Source organism: Agelaius phoeniceus, chromosome 6, assembly GCF_051311805.1.
Source record: "Agelaius phoeniceus isolate bAgePho1 chromosome 6, bAgePho1.hap1, whole genome shotgun sequence".
NCBI classification, from domain to species: Eukaryota; Metazoa; Chordata; class Aves; order Passeriformes; family Icteridae; genus Agelaius; species Agelaius phoeniceus.
In genome coordinates this window covers 12,671,573-12,697,657 of record NC_135270.1, presented here as the reverse complement: position 1 = coordinate 12,697,657, position 26,085 = coordinate 12,671,573, and the positions used below count along the sequence as shown (strand labels likewise).

General features: G+C 42.5%; 1 protein-coding gene across 7 annotated transcripts in view; it reads right to left on the bottom strand.

Moving 5' to 3' along the window:
• Positions 1–26,085, bottom strand: part of DENND2B (DENN domain containing 2B) — a 153,869-nt gene that overhangs the window by 58,476 nt on the left and 69,308 nt on the right. For all 7 annotated transcript variants that reach the window (XM_077179835.1, XM_077179836.1, XM_077179837.1 and 4 more), the window contains one exon: positions 1,862–3,076. In XM_077179835.1, the coding sequence (XP_077035950.1) occupies positions 1,862–3,076 (1,215 nt within the window). The remainder of the gene's footprint in view (positions 1–1,861; positions 3,077–26,085) is intronic.

The window sequence follows — 26,085 nt, the reverse complement described above, 5'->3', positions numbered from 1 at the left end:
TGTTCTCCCTAGCCCTAACCCAGGCCTGAAGCTCCTTGGCTGAACTGTGCTGTTGTCTAACTCTGACAGGAGACTCAATCTGCAGAAAAGGAGGTGCAAGCAGAATTATACCTCTTCTGGAAAGGAGCTTCAAAACTTCATCTCAGAAACTCACTGTGATAATATACTGTGGTTCTTAGATGACTTGCCCATTTTCTGATGATAAAGGCTAGCATGTATACCAGAACATTTAAAAATTGTTGTTTGTCTTCTGCACATTGCAAATGCTGTGCTGAAGACACTGAGGGCAGCTTTACTTCACAAATTTCTGAAGGCGTTTCCTTAAAAACTAGATTTACTTCCTCTGAGATTATTGCCAGGACTAAAAGATAAGCGCTGCTGATCAGAGCTTGACTTTGCACTTCCCCCCATGCCTATCTGGAAGAAACAACCTGCCTCAGCAGAGCTGTTTGATCTTTCAGGAGCAGGTGTCCCCTGAGAGAAAAGGACAGAAGCTGAGGGCTCCTCTTCTCTTCTTGTCCCAGTATAATTCAGGTGAGGTTGTGCTAAAAACTTGTAATAATTGAGCCAACATCAAGCAGCAGAATCTGAAGGGATAGTGTGCTTCTGAGATGCTGCTTAGCAGTTCCTTGCAAATCTCATTACTAAATATCAAGGGAGGGTGTCCATCATACACAAGCACAGGCAGGTGAACTCGTTAAAAATGCTGCAATTTGAATGCTCAGCAACAACTGTGCTTACAATTTTCCAAGCAATGAGCAGAATGAGGTTTACCATGTCTAAAACTCAAGAGGAATCATGTGATTAAAATAAGCCAAGCTCCACAAATTGCTGGGGAAATGTAGCCATACACTCTCTCCATCATTAACTCAGGAAAACATAGAGGAATTTCCGTGATGAAACAGTTCTCTCAGCATTAATCCTCTACAGTTTTTTGATAATAATTTAGGATAATATTCCTAAGGACTGAATTAAATAAAATCACCCACATTGCATAAAACTGACACAACTACTATAGTAATGAACTTTGGAAATAGAAAACCTCTGCAGGTACATTTTACAGGAAGAAAAAGGTGTGAGGGAGCAGCTACAGTCCCATACCAGACAATAATGAAATTATGGTCCATTAAAAATCGCCAACAAGGGCATTTGTGCCAGAATTAACTGGATAACCTTTAGCACACCTAACCTAGAGCTTTTTGGGGGATCGAGGGATGCAGATTTTAGAACTCCAAAACTGAAGGCATTCAAAGGTATTGCACCAGTGCATTCCATCAGCACAGACCAGCAGAAAAAACCCCACTTGTCTTACATGCAATTCCTAGATTTCCTTACATCAAAAGCACTGCATTAGAGGGAGAATTTAGAATATTGCGACTGCAAAAATATAGCCCATTTATTTATTCATTTGGAGAACCGAGTACATTTCTGTGGCATTCACATTCTCTGAAAAAAATCCCTTCGCCCAGGATTTTTCTCCTGAGAAGCTGAGAAGCCTCAGAGAAAAAAGAAAATTCTTATCTCATTTGCTTCTCCTCTGTTTTGTTCATGTGGAATGTGTTTGGAGATTGTTTACCCACCAGTGATTGTTTCATTGGATTCTGGTGTGAGTTGTTTTGACTCACTGGCCAATCAGGGCCAAGCTGACTCTGGAAAGAGTCACGAGTTTTCATTATTAGCTTTTTGGCATTCAGTAAGTGTCCTTTCTGTATTCTTTAGTTAGTATAGTATAGTATTCTTTAATATAATATAGTATTATAAAGTAATAAATTAGCCTGCTGAGAACATGGAGTCAGATGCATCATTCCTGCCTTCGTTGAGGCATTCCCTGCAAACACAACACATTTCCCTTGGCTTTTACCTGTTCTGGGATTTTCGGTGAAAGCGCGACTCCTTCTTCTGCCTTCTGGTCACGGGGGGCGCGGGCGTGGACGGGAGGGGAGGAGGAGCAGCAGCTGTGGGAGATGGAGGTAGGCCATTGCTAGGTTTGCTCTTGTGGGACTTGTCTGCCTCGTACTCAAAGGTGCGTTTGGGCTTGGGGACAGGGTTCACGGCGCTGTTGGGCGCGCTTTCCAGGAGCACTCTGGGGCCCACTGAGCTCGCAGTAACGCCCTGTTTTGTTTTACTGCTTTTCTCAGCCTCAGGAGGGCTTTCTGGTTCACTCCCCAAAATAACACCCCCGCCTTTGCTATCGCTGGGGGTTTCATTCAGTCCCTCCACAGTAGGCAGAGCCCCAGACTTTTTCCTCCCTTTGTCAACACTGTAGCAGCTGCTTGGTAACTGGGGGAGGCCTCTGCCTGACTGCTCCTTCAGTGCCTGCTCAATCTTCTGGATTCTGTTGAGCACAGCAGAGGACTCTTTCCTCACATGGCTCTTAAGGAAAGTGGCAGAAGGAGGTTCACTCCTGCCCAGTCTCTTCTCAAACCGATGGCAGGAATCCCTGTCCAGCAGTTCCTCCTCCTCCGTTTCCGGGTAAGAGCACTCGGAAAATGTTCGGCTCATTCTTCTGAACCCTTTGAAATCAAATGTCTTGTCGCTGCAGGGAGAGGTCAGCACACTGGGGCAGCTCTCACTGCCTGACCTCTCCCCAGCATCCCTCTTGTCCATGCACACGCTGGCCCTGGGGGACAGCTCCCGGCGGCACTCCCATTCTGTGATCTTCTGCCTGATGTCCAGTGCCTGCGAGCGGACGCTCACCCTGCTGCTGGAGAGGGTCCTCAGTTTGGTGGCAGTGCCCAAGGACAGAGTGCTCCGGATGAGCGGATGGCTCCCTACTGCTTCCCCATCTTGGCCCTCGTTTGGACTCTCCTTCTGGTCAGCCTTGAACACAGACAGCCTTTTATCCAGAGCACCCACGCTGATGGCTTTGAGGGGACGGCTCAGCGAGTCGGTGTCCGAGGGGCTCGTGGAGGCGCTGCGCAGCGTGGATGTGCGGCTGTTCCAGTCCTTGAGGCACAGCCTGGAGCTGGAGACTCTGGAGAGCCCAGCAGAGCGGGAGGAGTCCTCACTGTCACTGAGCGGGTAGGCAGGGCTCCTTTGAGGGGACAGCAGGGGTGGCGGACTGGCTGACTGGCACCTGGAAACAAAAAGAAATAAAAAATCAAGGCCTTGGGGAAACAACTGGAGTTATTTGCCAACTTTCTTCTGGCTGCAGGTCTCCATACTGCAAGACCCCTCCAAAGCATCATTGAGACACCAGTGACCATTTGGCCACAGTCAGGGGTGGGAGGTGGCAGCCTTTAACTGGCCATGAGCAGGACACTTGGCACATCCAAAACAAGTTTTCTCACCTCTGTTTGACCTCCTGCTTTTCCAAGTTTCCTGAACTCAAAACCAGCTGAGATTCTCATAGCACACCTCTGCCTTGAAAGCATCTACCACCTGCAGATGAGTAGACCTGGTTCGTCTTGGATCTGTGCTGTGGCCCACAGATTAAATTCCCCTTATCAAACAGAAGTAATTTCTTATCAAAAGAATATTACACACTGAGAAAACACATTAATCTGCTCACACTATGTGTTGAAGAGTATAAACTACATAGAAAGATCTCAGTGTTACCCTGGAAAAAACCCTTGGAACAAATTCTAGCCATGGTTTGCAAAATCAGCTATTGTTACTGGGGTTCTGTACATTGTTGCAAGGACTTTTAAGAACAAAAAGACACAAGGACATTAAATAACACATTAATCATTTGGCTCATCAGTGACGAGCCAGCAGTAAGGAAATTAAGCCAAAACTGTGTCAAAAAAGGGGGTTTGCCACCCTGCCAAAATCCATACATACAAATCATAGGAGAAGTAATCACAACTCCTTGAATGTTAACTCCCCTCTGTTTCAGACAGTACAGGAAAAAGAGCAAGGACCCATAAGTAATGTCTTGCATATGCTATTAAGTTTCTACTGTGTGAAGACTGTGGATAAGCTGTTTTTTATCAGCTGACCTGTACTCAGGCAAGATCCAAATAAAAGAACTGCTTGCCCAAAAGAAATCAGGGGAGCAAATGTCTGTACTAGTGCAAAGGGAGAAGAGATTCAGACGATCTCTGCTGCTATATTGTTTTCTTCCCAACAGCCAGCCAATACCTACAGCAGAAGTTCCAATTTCTGTGTGTTAATCCAAAAAATCTAGAGCACTGGAGTGGTTTCTGAAAAATTTACTTTGACACAGGAAATATTTTCTTTTCTTTCAAATGCAGCCTCAAACCAAATTATCAGATTTCATCCCAGTTTCCTACAACAGATACTTCACAATCAAAGCTCAAAAATATCACCAAAAAAAAGTGAGAAAAATACAATAATCAAATTATCACAAAAGGGAACTGATCTCTTTTTTCAGAGGCCTGAGAACAAGCAAGTCTGTTTGTCACAGAAGTTACACTGCTTGGTGACTTTTATTTCTTTACTGTTTTGAAAGATAAACATGCCTGTAGAAGAGGTCTCATGCCAAAGATGATGGCAAACACTCCTGCAACAACTGCCTAAAGCAGGACAAGAAAGGATGCATGCCAGAATATGCTCTTTGCATCCTAGAAGTTGAATTTCCTGCCATTCTATATAGCTGCAGACAGGTGTCTTAAGAGATCTGAGAAGATCAAAAGCAGGTGACAGATGATAAGTGGTTTTGGCTGGCTGTTGCTGCTGTTGTAGTGGATTACCTGGCATTACCTTGGCCAACATACCCTTAAAGTGCCTGAAGATGAAAGCTAAATCAGCCTCCTCAGGCTTTGTGGGGCACCCTGATCCTTCATTATTTCAGCCTGTCTCATCTCAGTTTCTTCAGGTTGATACCACAAAGCCAAATTTTTATATTATTCATAACACTGCCTTAACTTAGATTTGAGATCATGTTCTCCTAATTCTTTCATATCATGCAGACCCATCCCAGAGCTGCACTGACCTTTCTCTCAAGGAAACAGGCATTACCCAGTGATATGTATTTTCCAGTATTTTATGTCAAAGGACTACCGCCTCCACTACAGCCTCAGAAGGTGCATGTTGGCTAAATCCATGTTGTCAGGATTCAGCTACAGGATAGGGACAGAAGAGGCCCTGTGGAATGGTTTAGCATGTTACAACTTGCTTATTAGACTCTGATCTGTACTGGCAATAGCAAGAATAAAATATAAAATGACAGGGATAAGGTCAGTAAAATTGGACAGCGGAGGTGAAGAACATGCTGTCAATCAGATAATCAGACACCTCTCTCTGCCTTTGACACACTGCACAGAAAATACCATAGACAAAGTCCTTCATCTCCTTATAATCTAAAAAATATCTTTTCAGCTATTTCCACTGTCAGGAAAAGGTTTGGTGATTCATCAGGGAACGAGGAAAAGGGGAAAATTATGGTTTGCATAACCTGAAGAAGTTGTAAAACATTTCTTCTTAAGAAGCATGAGCCATTCGTTTAGATCCCAGGTTCCCAGTAAGGTAACTGCAATTAAGGCCTCATATTGAAACCCCCAAATTCAGTTACAAAACTCCCAATCACTTCCACTGTGCTAAACTGGGGCTGCAGAGCCCCAGGCCTTCTTCAGGACTTGGCCCTCAAAGACTTGGGTTACCTCAGTTAAGAAATAGATTTTGGTTTCACTGTATTACACTCTAAATTTGAGTAATTCAGAAAGAATCTAGAGGACTTATTCCACAACAAGGAGAAACAGAGCTTTGTCTCAAAGGTTTCAGCATACATTCTCTAAAGGATGCTGGAAAGTAACAGAATGAAGGAGAAAAACAAGTCCAAAAGCTGATCAGTAGATAATAAAATGGTTCTTCCCCAAAAAACTTACTTCTACTAGAAGAATGTTCTCTTGAAGGCACAATAGTTCCACAGACTTTAAAACTAGTATTACTGGACAGAGTTGAATAATTAGGAAACTTGCAACCTTCCTCAAAAAGACTGTTAAGCAAAATGCTTTTAATTGAAGTTTTCTTCACACAGAACGATATGGTGCAGCCCCTCACAATGCATATCATTACACAGACTTTCCAAATGCCATCTATAAATAGAGATGATGGAATCAAGTTTAGCTTTCTTAACAAGTTCCCTTGACCAAGACCTTCATTTTGGGCAAGGATTATTTCTTTGAGGATATAAGCATTTCACAAAAGACACCATTCTAAGTGGCTCTGATTCCCTAGGGGCATTCTTCCAACACACAGCCCTAGGAGTGCAATGCCCAAACCCCAGGCAAGTCAGGCGTGCACTGCAGTCTCAAAGGCTGCCAAGCAGCCCACAATGTCCTCTAAACAGGTGACAGATCCTGGAAGCACCTTTCTGCTGGAACTCATTGCTGCTCACCAAGGAGAGCAGACAGAATCCAAGAGGTGCTTTCCAGCTCTCTAGATCATGCTCAGCTTTGCTATTGTGATTTTTTCCTTGAGAAATGAGCAGTTACCCCCAGTAGGAGGAAACTGATAATATCAGTCATGCCCTGTAGGATTTTGAACTGTAGATACAACTGATCTTCACATTCTGATTCAGTCTCTTCTCTTCAGTTTCTCTTTTGGTCACCCAAACATAGAAAAAACTCATAATTTACAAAAACTGTAATTCTAGAGGGCTGCTCTCAAATATTCATATATTCTATTGTTTTCTCTAGTAAAGGCATCTCCTTTCACCAGGTCCAGTGACCACATGTGGATACCTGTAGAGCTGCATCTCAGCTGCACCAAGAAGAGAACAGACACACTTCCTTTAAGATAATTTGCAAGCTACTCATATCACAAGGCAAAAGATGAAAAAACTGAGTTCCTGCCTTTTAGCAAGGCTAACTTGTACTGAAAATCTATGGGGATGGAGAAGAGCTCATTCTTGGTGCCAAAAGTGCCTGAGTTCTCACCCTCCATCTGACCTAAAAGTCAAAGAGTCTTCAATTTTGGACAAGACACCAATCTTCTTCCTGCAAAATGTGGTGATAACATTTGTCTGTTTGTAGAAGAGGAAAATTTTAATTCTTGGAAACCACTCTGAAAGTGAGCAATACAAAATTAGTATTTAAAACTAGGGGGGGCTTGGCCTTTTGATCCAGTTGAGCAGAGGCACAGCTCCTTCCTGCTTCCAATGCCAAATATCAACTCCAGGAAAGAGTAGCAGTGGGTGCAGAAAATTCCCACAACTTCATGAGTAACTTTTAACAATGGGAGGCAGCCAGAAGGGTGGCTCTGGAGCTGGGTTTGTGCCTTGGGAATCAGAGTATGGGTGGATAATCAGAATGTGCATTTATTGAGGCATTTGCATCCAAGATCCAGCATACACTTTATCCAATATATACACTTTATATACACACTAAGAAAAATCTTAGGTTGCATTTCAGGCTTTAACAGTGACTGGAGGGTGCTTAAGTGACTTGCCTTGAAAGAGTTACAGGACTCTCAACTCTCACTGCCCTGCTCTGACCTCTGAGCTAAGCAGCTCAGACTGCAGCACTGTTTTGGCTTTCCTGAAGAGTCAGGAGTGACCCCACAGATCATCCTGTCCTGAGGAAAGGCAAGCTGGAAGAAGCCACTCAGCAATTTTTAAGTTTTGTAAATCCCATCTGCTCTTCTTAAACTGACATGTACAGAATAGTAGGAGAGATTTTGGCTCTCTGATCCAGGGAATTTCCCACTCCAACATGCTCATGCATGGGAGCCCAATTTACTGAAAGAAGAACAAGGAACATGATGACAAAAAGGTACTGGGTTTTCCAGGCTCCTGTCAATGAGGTCCCATCACTTCCCAGTGACACTAATTCTGGGTGCAAAGAATCCCAGCACTGGCTTTACTCCTCAGCACTTTCTCCCAACTTTTATTAGAAAAAATATTGCTTTCTAAATATTTTATTTAGGGTTTTTTCTCATTCCTGGTTCTTCTCAGGGCATTGTGCCATTTCATCAGGACAACCTAACTTGCTTGAGGGTAGCAGTAACATCAGAATCAGCTGTGACCATAGGATTGTCAGTTTGGGAATGCGTAGATTTGGCCAGCACTAGAAACTTCTTGTTGCTCTAGCCAATATTTAAGGAGATCTGAAGCAAAAGCAACAGAAATTTCTCTTTGCAGGGGCAGCAAAACTCATGTTTAACACATGCACTAAAGCTGCCCTGATAGGTAAATGAGGATCTAACTTTGACATTTTCTGGAAATTTGTAAGAGAGAATGCTAAGGAATATTCAGCCACCAACTGCCAGCCACTCTGAGTGCAGATCCTGGAATCCATCCTTCCCAGAGCCGGGCAAAGTGAGAAGGAAGCACACCCTGCTCACCTGCTAGTTGGAACCATTCGCTATACCAGGCACATTTTGGTGTGCTGCTGCTGAAAACAGATGTAAGGGGTCACTGTGATATTCATTTATATCAAACTTCCACTTGATTTGACAAGGCAGGCAGAGGAGAGAAAACATCTAGAGACCGATAGCTCAAATTAGAAACGGTGGTTTTGTCCCCTTCCTTTTGTGACCTGCACAGAACAAGCCCTTTGCAGAGGTTCAGTAACCACAGCTCCTTGAAACCAGTACAGTTTCACACCCCACCAAGGGCAGTGCTGCCAGAAAATCACAGAGCAAACAAACAGAGCACATAAACTCTTCTGCCTTTGTCAGACATTCTTGGGAAAGCTCCCAGTACAAATCAATACTTTTGCACAAACAGAAACTGAACACACCACTGCAGCACAGCAATCTCCCAGGCCTCTTCAGGTATAAAAAGGCAGAGTAATTTAAGGAGACCAAAAAAGCATAAGGACTTTGATAGAAGCAATGATGAGGGACGCTTCTCCAAAAATTCCTTCTTTCTCTCTCTATACAAGAATTAGTAATAAAATTCCTCTATGCTTTTCTCCAAAGGACTGTGGCAGCACTTTTAGCTGTCCAACAGCAGCAGTCAGTGGTGGGGTTGCACTTTGAAATGAGTTACAGAATGAGTCATTTCACAGAGCAGCGTGGATTCAGCATTATCTCTTTGTGACAATGTGCCATTTCCTTTCCTCACCAGAGGGCACAGACAGGCAGAGGCAGTGACTGCTGCAAAGACTCAGCAGGGAGTCAGGCTGCTCTAACTGGGTTAGCATGAGGGTAAAATGTACAACCATCACCAGAACAGGTAATCTGAAATCTAAGAATCTAAGCTTTGCTGCTTAGTTGAGGTGGCCCACAAGAACCCCTTGTATTGATGATCCTTTGAGTTCTGACTTTTTCTTTTCAAATATAAACAGTCATCTAGGCTTGGACTGCTGCCTTGTATACTGTACCAAAGAATATAAATTGAGTCTTTTAGTGTATTAATTGTCCCAGGAGCAGAAAAGGACTTTAAAACCTATGTTATTGTTACTTCTTGTAACCAGGGATTACGGGAACATTAAGACCAAAGAGACCTCCTGCACTACTGAATTTAAATCCATTCTCATTTGGCAGTAAACCCTTCTATTATAATATATTCTGCACTCTCACAGCACACAGCATTTTCATTTTCTACATAACTCAAGTAGATAATTACAGATTGTATTTAATTATCTTAAATCTAAATAAGAGTTTATGACAAATAAAGGAGATGAACTTTTCACACTCAAATGCTGGGCACACACCAGTAAGGTGATTTTTGAGCTGATTCAGCTTGGTGCTGGAACAAGTGGTGCAACTTGTCATATCTTGCCTCTCTCTTGGAAAAGAAAGTGAGGTACGTAACAGCAGAACAAACCCTCTTACACCAGACCCTTTATAATCTTTGAGCTCTCACCAGGAGTCTGCCTAAAATCCCCAAAAATCTGCATTCCAGATAACAGCCCCCTGTTATTGCTGGCTTTGGGATTGTGACAAAAACAAGACAAAAACTTGAAATTTCTAAACTGAGCAGTGAGTCTGCATTATAAGATTGTTTGAAATAGGCTCACTCTCATGAACTTGTGCTGGGATGGAAAAGTCCTTGCATTTGGAGAGAATGAGCAGTAAAATCAAAGCGGAGAACAAATCACAATATGTTTAAAGATAGAACAAAAATAGAAACACCAATTATTTTCCTGTTTGTACTTCTGAATTTTTTCCCCCCAAGGAGTTTTGATACTTTCCATTTAAATAAAAACTGAAACCATATCAGAACTAGCTACAGAATGATAGGACTGTGAAACAGACAAAAAAAAAAAAGACCAGGCTCTGTGTGTGGTTTTTAAAAGCCCCAGTGTCTGTGCTCCTAAATACTGAGTCAATGTTAACAATTGTGGGGTGGATTTGCAGGGGTGCTGTGGTGAATTCCTGTGTTTAACAGCCCCTCACCCCAAAGCTGTGGGCCTTTGCAGTTGGTTCATGAAGAAAAGTACACACAATCACAGCTGACTGCAGATCAACTGTACTTTTATGGCTCAGAAGCAAAAAGATCTGATTTACATCAGGGAAATGCAGGAGTCATTCTGCCAAAGTAAATTACATGAAGTGGCAACTATGCTCTACCACTGTACAAAACAAGGGCAAAGAAATCAAAGTTGATGAGTCAGATCCTAAATTCTTGAATTAGCCTGGATCCATAAAGACAAGACAGCAAGACTAATCTGACCATGAGGAATGACTAAAATAAAATGCCATCAATCAGCAAGCACTAGGTGTGTTTGCCAAGTGAGAGGGAAGAAGATAACAGGAAATTGTGAAATTATCTAGACTCAGAGGGTTAGATTCCCTGCCACTCCAGATTTATGGCTGTCTTGTGTCCTGTTACAAGGCAAGGGCAGGGTGGTCTTTAAACAATTCCCCCTTTAAGCCTTTTTCACCTCCTCTGTTCAGACATAAATAACTACCCAAGGCAAAGAATACCAACAAGCCTGGGGTGTATTTCCATCACAGGCATCAGAAGCTGACTGTGATAAAATCAAAAAGCAAGAACAGAAGTATCAGAGTAAGCCATTCTCTCATTTCCACCAAAGTAAACTGCACTGGTTTCATGGGACCATCTCTCACTTTCTCCTCCAAAAATATGATTCAAAGTTGAAAAAGGAAAGCCTCCCTTGGAGTTAGTCTTTTCCCATAACATGTTCTGAATAATAATTTATGCAAGAGATATTTGCATTGTTACAGCTCCACTATAGTTATTCTTCTGGAATTGGCTCAGTATGTTTTAGTCTTACCTGATATCTTTAGATCTTGGGGGTTTTGCAGGAGAGGGAGTGGCAATGCAGCAAGTGATGGCATTATTTTCTTAAACCAGGCAGAAAGCACAAACCTTCATTTGTCTATTTAAGAACTGCCTTTTCTTGAAACTTGTTCTTTAGCAGCATGTCTGAACATGCTGACTATTAAAAATCCCAGTGCACATAGAGGCTCTCAACTTTGCTTTTTCAAAGCACAGGTGATCTTTCAACAGGCTTGCTCATCTGTCCTGCAATATCAAAGCAATAAACTCCGTGGAACTAATTCTGACAAAGCTTTCTAAGTTTTCTATGCTCACACAAATGCAATTTGGGAAGCATTAAAAGTTATTTTTATTAATTGTGACACTCAGTTTTCAAGATATCTGACGGTGTTCTGGGTTTGGCAACGTCCAAATCTGAAATTTGGGTTTGGAAAGTTGTTGGGAAATAGGCTCATCCCTCTTCTGCCCTGACAAGTCAGAAAACCTCACAAGGTCACTCTATACTTTTCTGAAATACTCTATATCCACAGAGAAAAGATCTGAACAGGAACTCAAAAAGTCCTAAATCCTGGCTGCTCACTAATCCAGAATAGAGACAAATCTTCTTTCCCTGCTTCACATATAAATCAGCTTCTAGGTAATGCAAAACCTCATCAAATAGACTCAAGTATAACTATCCAACAGGGACAGAAAAATAATAAGAATTCAGAACTCCCATCTTCTACAAACTTTCTTAACCTCATCTACTCTGAGGACTTTGTTTCAGAATAAATATAAAGTATTTTATTTGCCTTTCCTACCAGTATCCACATTTTCCTTCCAGTTCCACCAGCTTAGCTGTGGTCCCCAATGTGCTGCCTGTGTTCAGTGGGATCTTTTGTAGAGCTTTCTTTTATCCAGTTTTGCAAATTAGATTATTTAACACAGTGAGAAAGCATCCCAGAAGAGCAGATTATAAAACCAAAAGCCATTGCCCATCTGTCTGCTATGAAACAGGATTCTTAATTTCTGTCTTCATTTCAACTACCACTATCGCAGTCCATCAAGTCTGAGGCCTGAAATATCTGGAAAAAATACAATATGTCACACAGGATAATACTAAAGGGATTGAAATGATCTGAGAATATCTGTGTTGCTTCTGGAGTTACTGAACTGCAGAGGAAATAATAAGCAAAGCAAAACAAAATAAAATTTAAAATACCATTAGACTAGAATGTCCTGCACTGTCTCTGTGAATGCAGAAGAAGCTCAGCATCACCCTGCCTAAACACAGCCTGTCAGCCCCAGCCTGTCTCACTGCTGTGCACTTGGAGCTCATGCACTGGGAAGGGAGCTCACAAGTCATATGGACCATCTGAGGCAGGGGAAAAGGAGAGCTGATTCTGATCTCAAACTCTGCCCAAAGAGTGCTCAGGCCTCTGAGGGCTGACTCATCTCTGACCTGGGTGCCATCCTGTTGGCAGGACACCTTTAACAACTCAGTTCAACTTGCTACAACCTTCCTCTGTAAGCAAAAAGCTGAAGTCCTGTCATAAAACCAGCACACTCCATGGCAGGAAAGCTTATCTCCTCCCTGAAGGACATTTTTTGTACGAAGAATGACACAGCTGAGAAATGTGCCCTTGTTCTTCAACTTTAACTTCATTTTATAAGCTTTCCCTCTCTCTTTTGCCCTTAGAGTGGATTTCCACTTGCTTCAATCACCAAAGATGCCTGTGTCTCAAACTTGGACTATTTTTCCAGCATAATAAATGCTATTACCATCCTCTGTGAACTTTCCAGTCATCGAGTTATACAATTGCATCTCTAAACTCATCTGTCACTCACACATACACTGACATTAATTGCAACCTTTGAGGATAGGCAAAACAGTTTTCCTACCAAAAGTTACACTTTTTTTATTTTCTAAGTAGCCCAACATTCATAACAGACTCTGGACAGGAGCAGTAGCAATATCTCTCACACATTCACACTATCTCTCTTATATAAATAACTGAAAGAAAGAAAAAGAAAGAAAACAGATGCAGGAGGGGTTTTTTTGGCACCTGGAGAAGCAGAAAGGCAAGGGAGCAGTTGATAAGTGAAGGATGACTCATGGAGGTGCCAAAGCAAGGAAGAGAGAAGGAAACCTATTAATTGAGTATACAACACGTCTCATCTGCAGAGGTTGCATCCTGTATCTGAAGGAGGAAAGATTTCAAAGTTTATACCCCTGGCCTCTCTTATCATAATTTTCTTCAGTCACTCTGACCTTATGGAACGCAAAATACATTGCAGCTAAGATGACAAACATGACCTTTGGTACACTTGCCAGTGTTCATAAATGTGGCTGGATGCCAGGTGCCCACCAAAGCTGCTCTGTCACTCCCTCTCCAGAGCTGGACAGAAAATGTAACAAAAAGCTCACGGGTTGAGATAAGGACAGGAAGATATCCCTTACCAATTGCCATCACACCATTTGGGGGGAAAAAAAGTTAATTATCAATCAAATCTGAGTATCATCATGAGAAATATACCCAAATCTTAAAAACACCTTTCCCCCACCCCTCCCTTTTCTTCCTGAGCTCAACTTTGCTCCCCATTTTCTCTACCTCTTTTGCCGCAGCAGCACAGAGCTACGGGGAGCAGGGGCTGGGGTCGGCTCATCATACAGCGCTTCTGCTGCTCCTTCTTCCTTCTGGAGGGGACTCTTCACACTCTTCCCTTGCTCTGGAATGGGGTCACTCTCACTGGAGACAGTTGTTACACTCTTCCCTTGCTCTGGAATGGAGTCGATCACACTGGAGACAGTCCCACTCTTCCCCTGCTCTGGAATGGGATCACTCCCACTGGAGACCGTTATTACACTCTTCCCTTGTTCTGGCAGGGGGTCTCTCCCACTGGAGACATTCAGACTCTCCCCCTGCACCAGAATGGGGTCATTCCCACTGGAGACAGTCACACTTTTTCCCTGCTCCACAATGGGATCACTCTCACTGGAGACACATACTGCACTCTTCCCTTGCTCCAGGCTGGGGTCGCTCCCACTGGAGACACTCACACCTTTCACCTGCTCCGGAATGGGGTCGCTGCCACTGGAGACAGTTATCTTCCCTTGCTCTGGCATGGGATCACTCCCAATGGAGACAGTTACACTTTTCCCTTGCTCTGGAATGGTGTCTCTCTCACTGGAGACAGGAGCATTTTTTCCCTGCTCCAGAATGGGGTTGCTCTCACTGGAGACAGAAACATTTTTCCCCTGCTCCAGAATGGGGTTGCTCCCACCAGAGACAGAAACATTTTTCCCTTGCTCCAGAATGGGGTTGCTCCCACTGGAGACAGGAACATTTTTCCCTTGCTCCAGAATGGGGTTGCTCTCACTGGAGACAGAAACATTTTTCTCTTGCTCCAGAATGGGGTTGCTCCCACCAGAGACAGAAACATTTTTCCCTTGCTCCAGAATGGGGTTGCTCCCAATGCAGACAGGAACATGTTTCCCTTGCTCCAGAATGGGGTCGCTCCCACTGGAGACAGAAATATTTTTCCCTTGCTCCAGAATGGGGTTGCTCCCAATGCAGACAGGAACATTTTTCCCTTGCTCCAGAATGGGGTTGCTCCCAATGCAGACAGGAACATTTTTCCCTTGCTCCAGAATGGAATTGCTCCCACTGGAGACAGGAGCATTTTTCCCCTGCTCCAGAATGGGGTTGCTCCCACTGGAGACAGGAGCATTTTTCCCCTGCTCCAGAATGGGGTTGCTGCCACTGGAGACAGGAGCATTTTTCCCCTGCTCTGGAATGGGGTTGCTCCCACTGGAGACAGTCACACTTCTCCCCGGCTCCGGCACAGGGTCTGTCCCATGGGAGACAGTTACAGTTTTCCTTTGCTCCGGCGCTTGGTGTCTCCCACGGGAGAGAGTTCTCCAGAGAATTCTCCAAGGTGGGTCCTTCCCATGGCTGCAGCTCTTCATTAACTGCTCTGGGTGGGTCCCTTCCACAGGGTGCAGTCCTTCAGTTCACCCTTCCACAGGGTGCTGGTCCAGTGTGAGTCCACCCCAAGATCACAGGTCCTGCCAGCAATCCTTCTCCAGAGTGGGCTCCTCTTTCCACGGGTCCACGGGTCCTGCCAGGAGCCTGCTCCAGCATGGGCTTCCCATGGGGTCACAGCCTCCTTCAGGCATCCACCTGCTCTGGCATGGGCTCCTCCACAGGCTGCAGGTGGATCTCTGCATCCCCGTGGTCCTCCATGGGCTGCAGGGGCACAGCTGCCTCACCATGGGCTGCAGGGGTGTCTCAGCTCCAGTGCCTGGAACACCTCCTGCCCCTCCTTCTGCACTGACCTTGGTACATGCAGGGCTGTTCCTCTCACACAGTCTCACTCCTCTCCTCTTTGGCTGCAATACCTCCTGCACAGTAACTTTTTTCACTTCTTAAATACGTCATCCCGGAGGCGCTGCCATCATCGCCAATGGGCTCGGCCTTGGCCCATACAATGGCTTTGTACTGATTAAGAAGTTATATACTTGACTTGAATTTATGAGGGAATTTCTTTTCATTCACTTCCTTTAAAAATCTGTTAACCAGTGTATTGTATTGATTTTTTTTCTGCCTTATGCTATAGCACAAATCAAGTGTTGCTAAGGAGAAGTTGCTAAAGATCCAAACTGATGCAAAAGTTAGTGCAGGAAGATTTAAGGCATTGATCTGGTGCAAGTGCACACTTATGAAAAATAAAGTTTCAGTTTAAATACATTGAAATGTTTGAATAACATCTGTACTGAAAAGTAAATCAGGCTACTACATCTGACTGGTTACAGTGTGCTTCACTCTACTTTTAGCTAAACAAGCTAGGAAAATGTGGAAATGTGTGGGGCATATCCACAACTGAGCATCATATGAAAAAATTGGCCAGCCAAAAGCTGTTGGGGTTTTTCCTTAGTTGAACAGAGCTTTGAAAAACTCTTTGATCTATTTATTTCCCAATCTATTGGCTATACACATAAACTTGAAAATAAATTTGAAAAAAGAAGGAAAAAAGGGGAAGAAAGGCAAAAGAAAAAAACCAAGCTGTGATTTGCAATACTTGTTGCTATCATAGTTATTTACCTAAGAGTCCAGACAAGGCCAAATTTAACTTGACTGAGGGCTACATCTGGCCCTAATTCAGTTTCACTGCATATTAACAAATGAACAATCAGCCAGTGCTGGAGCACTGTGCACACCAACATTCAGAAACATGATCTAAAGGAAACTTTCCAAAAGATTCAGACATTGGCTCCTCTCTGCCTTTTGCTGCCCGTAACTGTCAACGGGAGCAGAGTTAGGTCAGGGAAAGACACTCCCCACGACTTTGTTCACTGTGATCAAGGGTAACTTAAACGCGTCCATTACTCATCCAGCTGAAATCAGCCTTCCAGACCAGATTTCAGCACCACACCTACAAGAGCTGTGGGATCTCAAGCCTAAATTTGGAATCAGAATAATAGCTGGGGGATTTATATATCCTTTATAAGCTTTTGATTCTCACAAGACTTTGGCTTCTTATAAAACTGTGGATTCAGTTTTACACTAGCTTCTATAAGGAGCAGGCCAATACATATTAACATTTCACTTCACTTTTTACTTCTTATGAAAGAATTTGTATGTAGTGTAACCCTAAGGATGAAAATATTTTGTGGCCACTGCCCTGCAACAGAAATACTGCACAGTAAACTGAAAGTTTTCCTCAGTTTAGGGTAAGTAAACATTAACTTAGAGCAACTAAAAGCAAGACATTTTTCCTGTCATACATCCTTTCACTTCCAGGACAAAACTAAGTTTCATGGCCCTACAGGAAGCCACATAGGTAGCACCAGGCAAAGCATCCAGAAAATGAAAATGCTATGGTGCAAGTGAGGCAATACCAGCATCTGTGTTTCAGCACAAAAAACCAACAGGCAACATTTATAAGCTCATCAGCTCTGAAAGTATTTGCTCCCTACAGACTACAACACAAACAACAAACTCCTTCCAGCACCCCATGGGGTCTCAGATAATGAATATTTGAAGCAGTAAATTGAAGTCCAGATTCTGACCCTAAATTACATCCCTCAGAACCTCACAGAGTTGGACCCATAGTACTGATTTTTTCCTGAAAAGCACAAGCCTGTGACTTATGCTGTTTATTCAATGGGAAAAAAAAATGCAAGTTGTCTCATAGCCAAGAAAGCACATTTCACAGAAAGTATATTAAAAAAAAGATGCCACAAAAACCCAAGACCTGAAACCAGGCATCAAAACCAAGACAACACACAAAAGTGTGCCAGCAGCACCTCATTTAATCCTGTGTTTTCATCTCAGCAGTTAGAAAAGTACAGTCATTGTAAAGCGTATTCAGCCTAAGTATAAACAACTATGATCTCTCTCTAATGGACCAGCACTTTCTATACAATAAAAGCAAGTTCTGCTTAGCATGGGTATGAACAGTGCTGCATAACTTAATAATCACCTTTAAGAATTAAAGGGGATAAAAAGGAATCTCAAGACAAGAAACAGGCATTTAGCCTTAGAGACATGAGGTTCTGCCTGAGAGCAAAAGAGGTAGAGGGAGGATGGGAAGAGAAGGTTTTTAAAAATGAGTTTTAGTCCTACAAAGTCACTTCTCCTACACCAGAACTGCAAACTCTGGAAATGAAAGCTACTGCTATGGCTCCTTTCAGTAAGCAGAAGGTTGCTCTTGAGTTCCTGTCTGTGAGTAGACAGTTCATCTCCTGCAAAATTGGTTGTGGGAAAGGACACTAAGGAATTCAGTGCTATGGCACTTCATGCTCTTCCCTTCTGCTGTGTTGTTTCCTCCCCTCGTGCCTCTGACAAGCACACAGCTGCCCACCACTGCCATCACTTCAGCACACCCAGACTTACTCAGGAGCTCTTTCCTCCTGGAAAGATGCAGAATGGAGATGCAGGAATTCTCAGTCCGTACTTTGCTATAGCCTCTGTGCTCCCCGAGCACTGCCTGCTTCACTTGTCAAGCAGCAAATGACACACTGAGAGGGTTTGTCAAACCTCTGTCCCTTTGTGTGCTTAAGGGGAGGAAACTGCTGTTAATGTTTAACAAAACAGGAGCAAAGCCTTTCTCTGCAGTCTCACGTGTTGGCTTTGAACACACCAGTGTGTGGGAAATCTGGCAAGCCAGAAGTTTGCTCTTGGTAGCCCACAAAAATTGAGTTTGTATTTTAAAGTTACAGGAAGCAACAGTTTGCAGTTCATTCCTGAAGCTCTGAAGTGAGGCAATCCAGCTGCCTGATGCTAAAGAAATCATAGAAGCTGTGTCAGGGACCAAACCACACACACACAGACACAGCAAGCCTGCCAGGCTCAGCCCCTATCTTGAAGCCCACATGGGTGACAGTACTGTTTGACAGGAAAGGGAGAGGTTAAAAATCCACATTCAAACCCTTTCAGGTCCCTGCCAACAAAGGGGCACAGGCTGTCTGCCATCTCCCCTCTGCCTGTGTTGACATAAGGTGGATTCCCACCCCAGCACAAATCGAGGGGGCAGAGGTCTGCTGTCTCATTACTGGGTATTTGTTAGGTCATGTGCACTGACAGCTCCTCCTCTGGCCCCAGCTGCCAGGGTGAGTCAGGGTGAGTCAGGGTGAGTGTCCCACTGCAGAATAAAATGGGTGAGTCAGCTGGAGACATCCACACTGTGACAACAGGAGGATTAACCCACACCTGAGTGTCACCAACACTGCCCATCCCAGCACTGAAGTCCCCTGTACCAGCAGCTCATCTGCCTGCCTGCATTTGCTGTTAAAAGGACCTTCAGAGCTTCCAGCTAGCAGAATTTGAATCACAAAGCCTTTCTGTGCTGCTGCCACTGCAATGAATTGTGCTTTTACAGCCAAACAGTTATGTTGTTACCTGGAAAAAGCTTGCTTTTAGGAAATTGTGATGCATGATGGGCTTATCCTAGGAATCCAAAATGAAAAATACCATTTCCATCTATTAGCTGCTGTTAATTGTTTGCCAAAAAAGTACTTGCTCTACAGCCACAGTATTGTGGATCACCTATGTTGAAGTGACCCTGTTTTATAGACCTAACATTTTCTTTCTATAGCTAAGGAGAGAGAAGAAAACAAATTAATACTTCTCATATACTTCAGCAATTTCCTACAGCTCCCTCACAATAAAATACTAGCACATATTGGCAATAAAGCTCATCATTAATATGATAATCATAAAATATTTCCTTTATGAAAATAGTACTTTAACAAAGAGCTTCAGGAACAACATATGGACACTCCGGGCAAAATTTTCCTCTCTGATTAATAACAAACAGGATATTTAGGCTCTCAAAAAAAGCAGTCAGGCTCTTATAAGAGCTGACATTCCCATTGACTACAATAGAATTTTATGGATTGACTCAATAAATCATTTTTTTCAGTGTTTTTTAGTTATTGGGAACATCATATCTGTTAAAATGGTTATATTTAGTTGTGCTTTCAGCACTGAAGCCCATCCTACCAGATGCCTGCTGCTCAACAGCTCCAGGGATCCCTGGAGCCAAGGGAATGTGACACATTGCCTTGTGACACACTGCCAGTTCTATACACAGGACCTGGCCAGAATGGAAATAACTTCAGGGTGCATAATGGGAATTGCGACAAAAGTCACAATTCAAAAGTCTCCCAGGAACATTGGGCATTTTTGCAGCTATATATTTTAATAGCATGGATGCCAGCTGTGTATTTCCATTAGGCCCTGTTTTCCTGCTTGAAGAAAAATGTTTACAGCTTTTTTTGCTTGTAAAGACCATTTACTGTCAATGTTTGTTCCTCAAATTTGAGGACTGAAGGTGATGCTCAGTGTGGAGACTGAATCAAGCACTGAACTAATTCCCAGTTTCATCACTGAGCTAATTCCCAGTTTCATCACACAATATTGCCTGATGAATAGTGGCTATGTTATTTAGAGGATGAAGCCTGTGAGGGTGCTAGGTCTGTGCACTTCTTGCTTTGTTTTCCCAGGCAAATGTTTTTGGGTTTTGGTTTTTTTTTTTTCCAGTCAGGGGAGAAACATATTATCTACCTTATTACATTCAGATCTTCCTTTCAAATTCAATCTTCAAAAATTCTGCTATGTCTTCTTTTAATGTTGTGCTCTGTACAAGTGGAAAATATCTTTTTAGGATAACCAAACAGTGTAGGAAACTGGTAAGACAACACAGACCCTTTCATTTCTAAGCCACTGATTCAAATCCAGACTGATCAGGGCACAGAAGGAAATTGTTCTCCCACACTCGTGGCTTTTCAAGAGCTCAAGTGTAAAGAGATGAGTGTCTTAGCTCCTAAATGGACAGATATTCACAGAACATGAAAAATCATTTGCAATGCTCATCACTGGCATCTTTGATGGTCTTTTCAGTGAGATTGTCAGCATCCTCCTGGCCCAGAGAGCAATAGAGTTTCATTCCAGTAAAACTGAAATATTAGCATTATAATGTAAAAATGTTATGCACATGACTACTATGCCCTATTCCCTGAGGACTTCAGTCTCACCTCTTATGGTCACCCAAAAAACAAATTCACAAAAAACTTGTGCTGATTCTCTGATACTGCACAGGTGGGGACTCCTGTGGGTGTTTTACATGTGTCTTCCTCATTGCTTCTATTCACTACAGTTCAGTGCAGTAAAAGCACTAGAAAGATATCAGAAACATTTCCAAAATCAAGCTCTTGTAATAATTTCCCGTAAAATTATCTAAGTTTATTTCAGATCTTAGTACCCCTGAGTACCTTATTGAAAATATAGTGATTAAACAAATAAGGATTGCAGTCTAAGGATGCAAATAAGGATGAAATCTAAGTAGTCTTCATACTGCAATAGTTGCATTTAAAATGCTTCTTTAGTGTACCCTCTCGCCTAGAACTCTTTTTATAAGACTTGTTAGTTTCTCTTTCTAATTTTTTTTTTTAGTTTCCAGTGGTTTTGACAAATATAAACCTTAATAGAAAAGGTAATTTTAATGATAAGGTATGAGTTTCTTCATATAAAAACAAAGAATTCCAAGTGACATGAGAATTAACTTATACAAGGAATTCACAATATTCCTGTAGCCTCTTAAGTAATAACAAAGTCAACTTGATCTGAAGCTTTATGAAGCAAAATCAAATCAAAATTTTAGGGTTTGTTGGGGTGTTTTCCTAGGAACCTATGCAAATGGGAGGGAGATACTGGTAACATTTCCATCTAAGAAAAAGTCATTTGTTTGACTGACAAGTGCATTCTTCCTGAATGGACTTTTAAAATTAAAGTGAAACAAAGCAGCCAGCAATAGAAAAGGAATAGCAAAATTCCCCACTGTTTTGAGGAAGCCCAAAGGATGTATCCAGAAGTGGGTGCATTTCTCTAATTCTATCTCGTGATCTACCTAGCAGCTGTTACCCCATCTCACAAACCATTCCTCTCGTGTCTGTAGAGCACTGTGCTCATCAGAGTGTTTCTGCAGCCCTGCTGAGGCACTTGCAGAGGTTGCAGCAGGCTCAGCTCTGCCAGGCCGGGGTCAGTGCCCAGCGAGGGAGGGGAACATTGCGCCCCGACCATCGGAAATCAGCAGGACAGTCAAAGCCTGTATTCAAACCCTTCCCAGCCTCAGGGTCATCTGAACCAGCACTGTGACTCCTTCCCACTGCAAATGTTTCTGTTCCTGATGGCCCTCCCACCTCCCATGGCCCAGTTCAGAGCTGTGCTGCCAGAGCTTCATGTCCCAAATGCACCTCCAGTCTCACAGGGTAAACAACAGCTCTTATTCCCCTCTGAACCAAATGAAACTCTGCACTGCTGGGAATGGAGCTGCTGAAAATTTGTCAGCTGCATGTTTCAGGCTGTTTCTGCTTGTAAAGGAAAGGGTACAGTATTTGCTAATAGATTTCATATCAGTTATTCCGTTTTCATCATTATTTGGCTGAAGTTTGTTTGTATGGTTTTCTAAATCTCAGTGGTTTAAACAAAATTTTTCAAAGCTGTGTTTCATCACATCTCCAATAACTGAGCACATTGCTTAGTCTTAGAATTTTATTAAATCACTATTCTTCCTGTTCTCAAGCTCATTGTCAAAATATTAAAACTTGGTTCTCTTCTGAATTAACAAACATTTTCTACAGGAGATTTGTTTTTTTCTCTCTCACAAATTCATAAAGAGCTCATGAATGTTCTCACTAGTACTTCTGAGCAGTAGGCAAATACTTTTGGCAGGAAAATCCATCTCAGCAGTTCAGTGTGGAGTGCCTCATTGCCTTGAGCCCTGCTCAGCTGCCAGGAGATCTCCCACAGCAGAGGGAGAGGTCCCAGCCCAGGCAGTGGGGAGAGGCTGGGACGTGCTGAGACCATGTGAGCTTAACTCACACCACTGGCCTCTTGCTCTAACAAAGTCCCTGATGGCTGCTCTGGCTGGAAAAACTGGGACATGTTTTAGTCCAGGCCACCCCAAAACTGATGGGGCAACAGAATTTTTTATTTTAAAATAAAAATGTAGAAAAGCCTTGGCTTCCTGCTTTAGGCATACATAACTGACTCTCTTTTTCAAGCTGCTCTCACTCCTTCCTCCTCAGAGCCCTCAGATAAAACTTGCATGCCCAAATATGCACAAAACAGCATCCACTAACCTTCCAAACCATGCACAAATGTCAAAAGTTGTAAAGAGCCAGCAACCACTTCTAGACCTACTGCTTTCCCTGCTCCTGTGTACTAAGTGTAAGCCCAGGCAGAGAGCACATTTCACCTTTAATTAAAATGGAGCCTTTCACCTGTAATTGAAATACAGCCATCCACAAGGGAAACAAGCAGCCTTTCTATCACTCACAGCAATACTTCCACATGCTAAGCAAGGAAAGAGTAAGAGATGAGAAAATACTTTACCATAAATGTGCTAAGACAATGGCAATCACACAAAAAATTAGTGGGAAAATTGCACGCATTAGGATTTCAAATAAGATCAAAACCTCATTGCTTTAGAGTAACCCAGAGAGCTGAAAATGCATCTTTTGATTTGCAAGTTATTACAGTCTTCACAATGCTCTCCAATCAGAAATCCAAGGGTATGTAAAAAAAATAAATCTCATAGTCTTTAAATTTCTATTCATGGGAAATACATGAATGCAATTAATTACATTTTGTTTATCTTACTGGTAATAATTTTTTTACAGTAGGACCAGGGCTCCACTGTGGTGGATGCAGAGTTATCTCCCTCCCAAGGCTCTGTAACTGATGATGAGGGAGTTGTTCAGGGTTGTCCTCCCCTTCCTGCCCCTGGAGTCATCCACCCTGGATGCGAACACAGCTCTTCTGCATTAGTCACAGGATAATTCATTGTCAGTGCAGGCAGACTGGATCACATCTGCATGAATGACCTGACAAATTTGGGCAGTCCCTACAGTCCAACACAGAGCTGAGGAGCACTGGTTAATTTGCCTTTTTTTTTCCTTGAATTAGGAATAGCAGAATAATTGAATGAATAAGAATTAAAGGCATATTGTTACATATCTGATAACACAAACAAAAGGCCCTACATTTGCATCCATGAAGGGATGTCTCTAAATGAGAGCCAAGTCCTGCACAGGCATTGCCTCTCTGAAGATGACTCTTCTCCCTAAACAGGTGAGTTTTCCTCAAGACATGCGACTACCTTGGAAATGAAAAATTTACTGTAAAAAGGGAAGAGAATAAAGCACTCTGAGGACAAGCCAGCAGAGCAAAAAAACTGCCAGCCCCACTCAAGCACTGACAGCAGAGCACTGCTTAACTCCAGCACTGGATGTATCTACACATTCTTTTATTTAAGAATTCTGGAGGTGTCAATTCCTAAGGCAAAATATTTCTAGACTTGTGCCCAGCCCATAACCACATAATCCTTTCAAGGGAAACAAAGTATTTTAGTTGGATTTAGTAATGTGGACCAAGAATTAATTTCACTTTAAAATAAATAAATACATTTAATATAAAACTGAATGAGCTTGGCTTGAGTATGACTGATTTTGGAAGTGATCACACAGCTCAGGATTTTAAGGCTGAAGCACAGGCACAAAGTCTTCCTTCAACTAAGATTTTTCTAGAAGTTTTCTTAGTTTCTAAGACTTTTCGAGGATTGTTTCTGCCTTGAGAGAAATGCAGTAATAAAACATAGGACCTTGACATGCATGTGAAATGGCTGAGCATGAACCTGTGTACATGGTGGAGACAGGAAACCAACCCAAAACAATATTTCTAGTAACCAACCCATGGGCTTACTTGGTTAAGAAATCTAAGTCATTCTTTTATTTGATACTTAAAGCATTATAAGCAATCCACCTGAAACATTCCTGGGGTGTCTGTAGTTACATTAGTCCAGACTCTGTGGTGCTTCTCTATTGCCTTCACTGGAGGTCAGGTAGCTCCACCAATTAAATTTCTGTCCTATTAACTTAAATTCTGGAGAAGGAAAAAGTTCTGAGCCACAAAGCCAGTGCAAACATATCTCAGCAGGTTAGGCTAATGGGGGTGACAAACTCTCAGTGACATCATTAATGTCCTCACATGATGCTGAGAGATAAAAACCAAAGCCTATATTTAGAGGTTGGTGGTACTCAGCTCAGTTCTTCCCAAGCGAGATCCAACTCATGATATCAGATTTCAGTTTTAACTAAGTAAGAGTGTATTTGGTCCAAAGATTCAACTAAAAGTATTTAGAAAGAAGTTTTATGAGCCTTATTTGAATAGACACTTTGTAACTTGGCGCTTGCGGCAAATTGCAGATGTAATCATTTCTTTGCACAAATCTCTGGTGTCTTGCTATAGCATCCCCTGACATCAGCACCCCCAGTTAATTGTGCCAATAATCATGATTGCTCAGCTGGAGAACATCCTCCACCAACATCCTCTGGTGAGGACACCACCTTTCCTGTGGAGCTTGGGTGGAAAGACAACAGTCCACGTCACAAAATCCGGACTGTGACAAAACACCTGTGATTCCAGTGGCACAGCTTTCCTTGGACACACAGCCTCTGAGAACAGTTTTCCTCAGACATAGTCCTTTTCCACAACTGGAATCAGGGTTGGTTTCTGCCTTGGCTATCTTCCCAAATCAAACTCAGAGACACTACATTTGAAAGTTTGTTTGAATGTTTGCTCTTGCTCATCACAGCAGTCCCTCTATATATTCTACCAAAGTCACCATGCTAGTAAAACATTTATCTGCAGCAAACTTAATTTTTGTTCACTGCAATTGTTTTTGTAAAATGTTTTTGAGCTTTCCAAAGCCCTCTTCTGTTCTCCAAGTTGGGACCCATACATAAGGACACCTAGCACCACAGAAAATTTTACAGGCAAAGAGAAATTCTGCCATTTACAAATACACTGGAAGAAGTCTGTATCTTCAAAATCTGATGTTATTTATGCCTCAGACAATAAACTCAGATAAAAAACTGAATCAATGGGGTCCTCTCTAAACGAACCCTCCCTATGCTTCAGTCACATGCTACACAAATGTGCAGCATTTGAGAAGGCTCAAGGGTATAAAATGCCTTGAGATGCAGAGTTAAGAGATGGCATATTAGCCAAAGACATTAAGAATTATTTACAGAAGTTATGTAGCCACGCAACTCTAAATATTTTTCAGGTCTGGACTGGTCCTTGTTGCATCTAGCATCTCAAACTGAGCTGCAATTTTAAGATATAATGATATATTAATATGTAAATCTTTTGTTCAGGATTTTTTTTACTTTTTGTATCTGTTATACTACACAGCCTACAAGTTTGAAAGCTGCATTTTTCTATCTAGAGCATGACTTCATAGACTATGACTTCATAGACATAATTATTGGCCTGTTTTAAAAATCACCTCTACACTGTACTGTATTAACTCAAAGACAGTAGTGCCATTTCTACATGAACCTTTGATTGCACTGGAAAAAACACAAGTTTTGGACAAATACAAATAATAGAGTTTCTGACAAAACCCAAATACTCCAGATAAAAATTAAATCATTTGCTGAG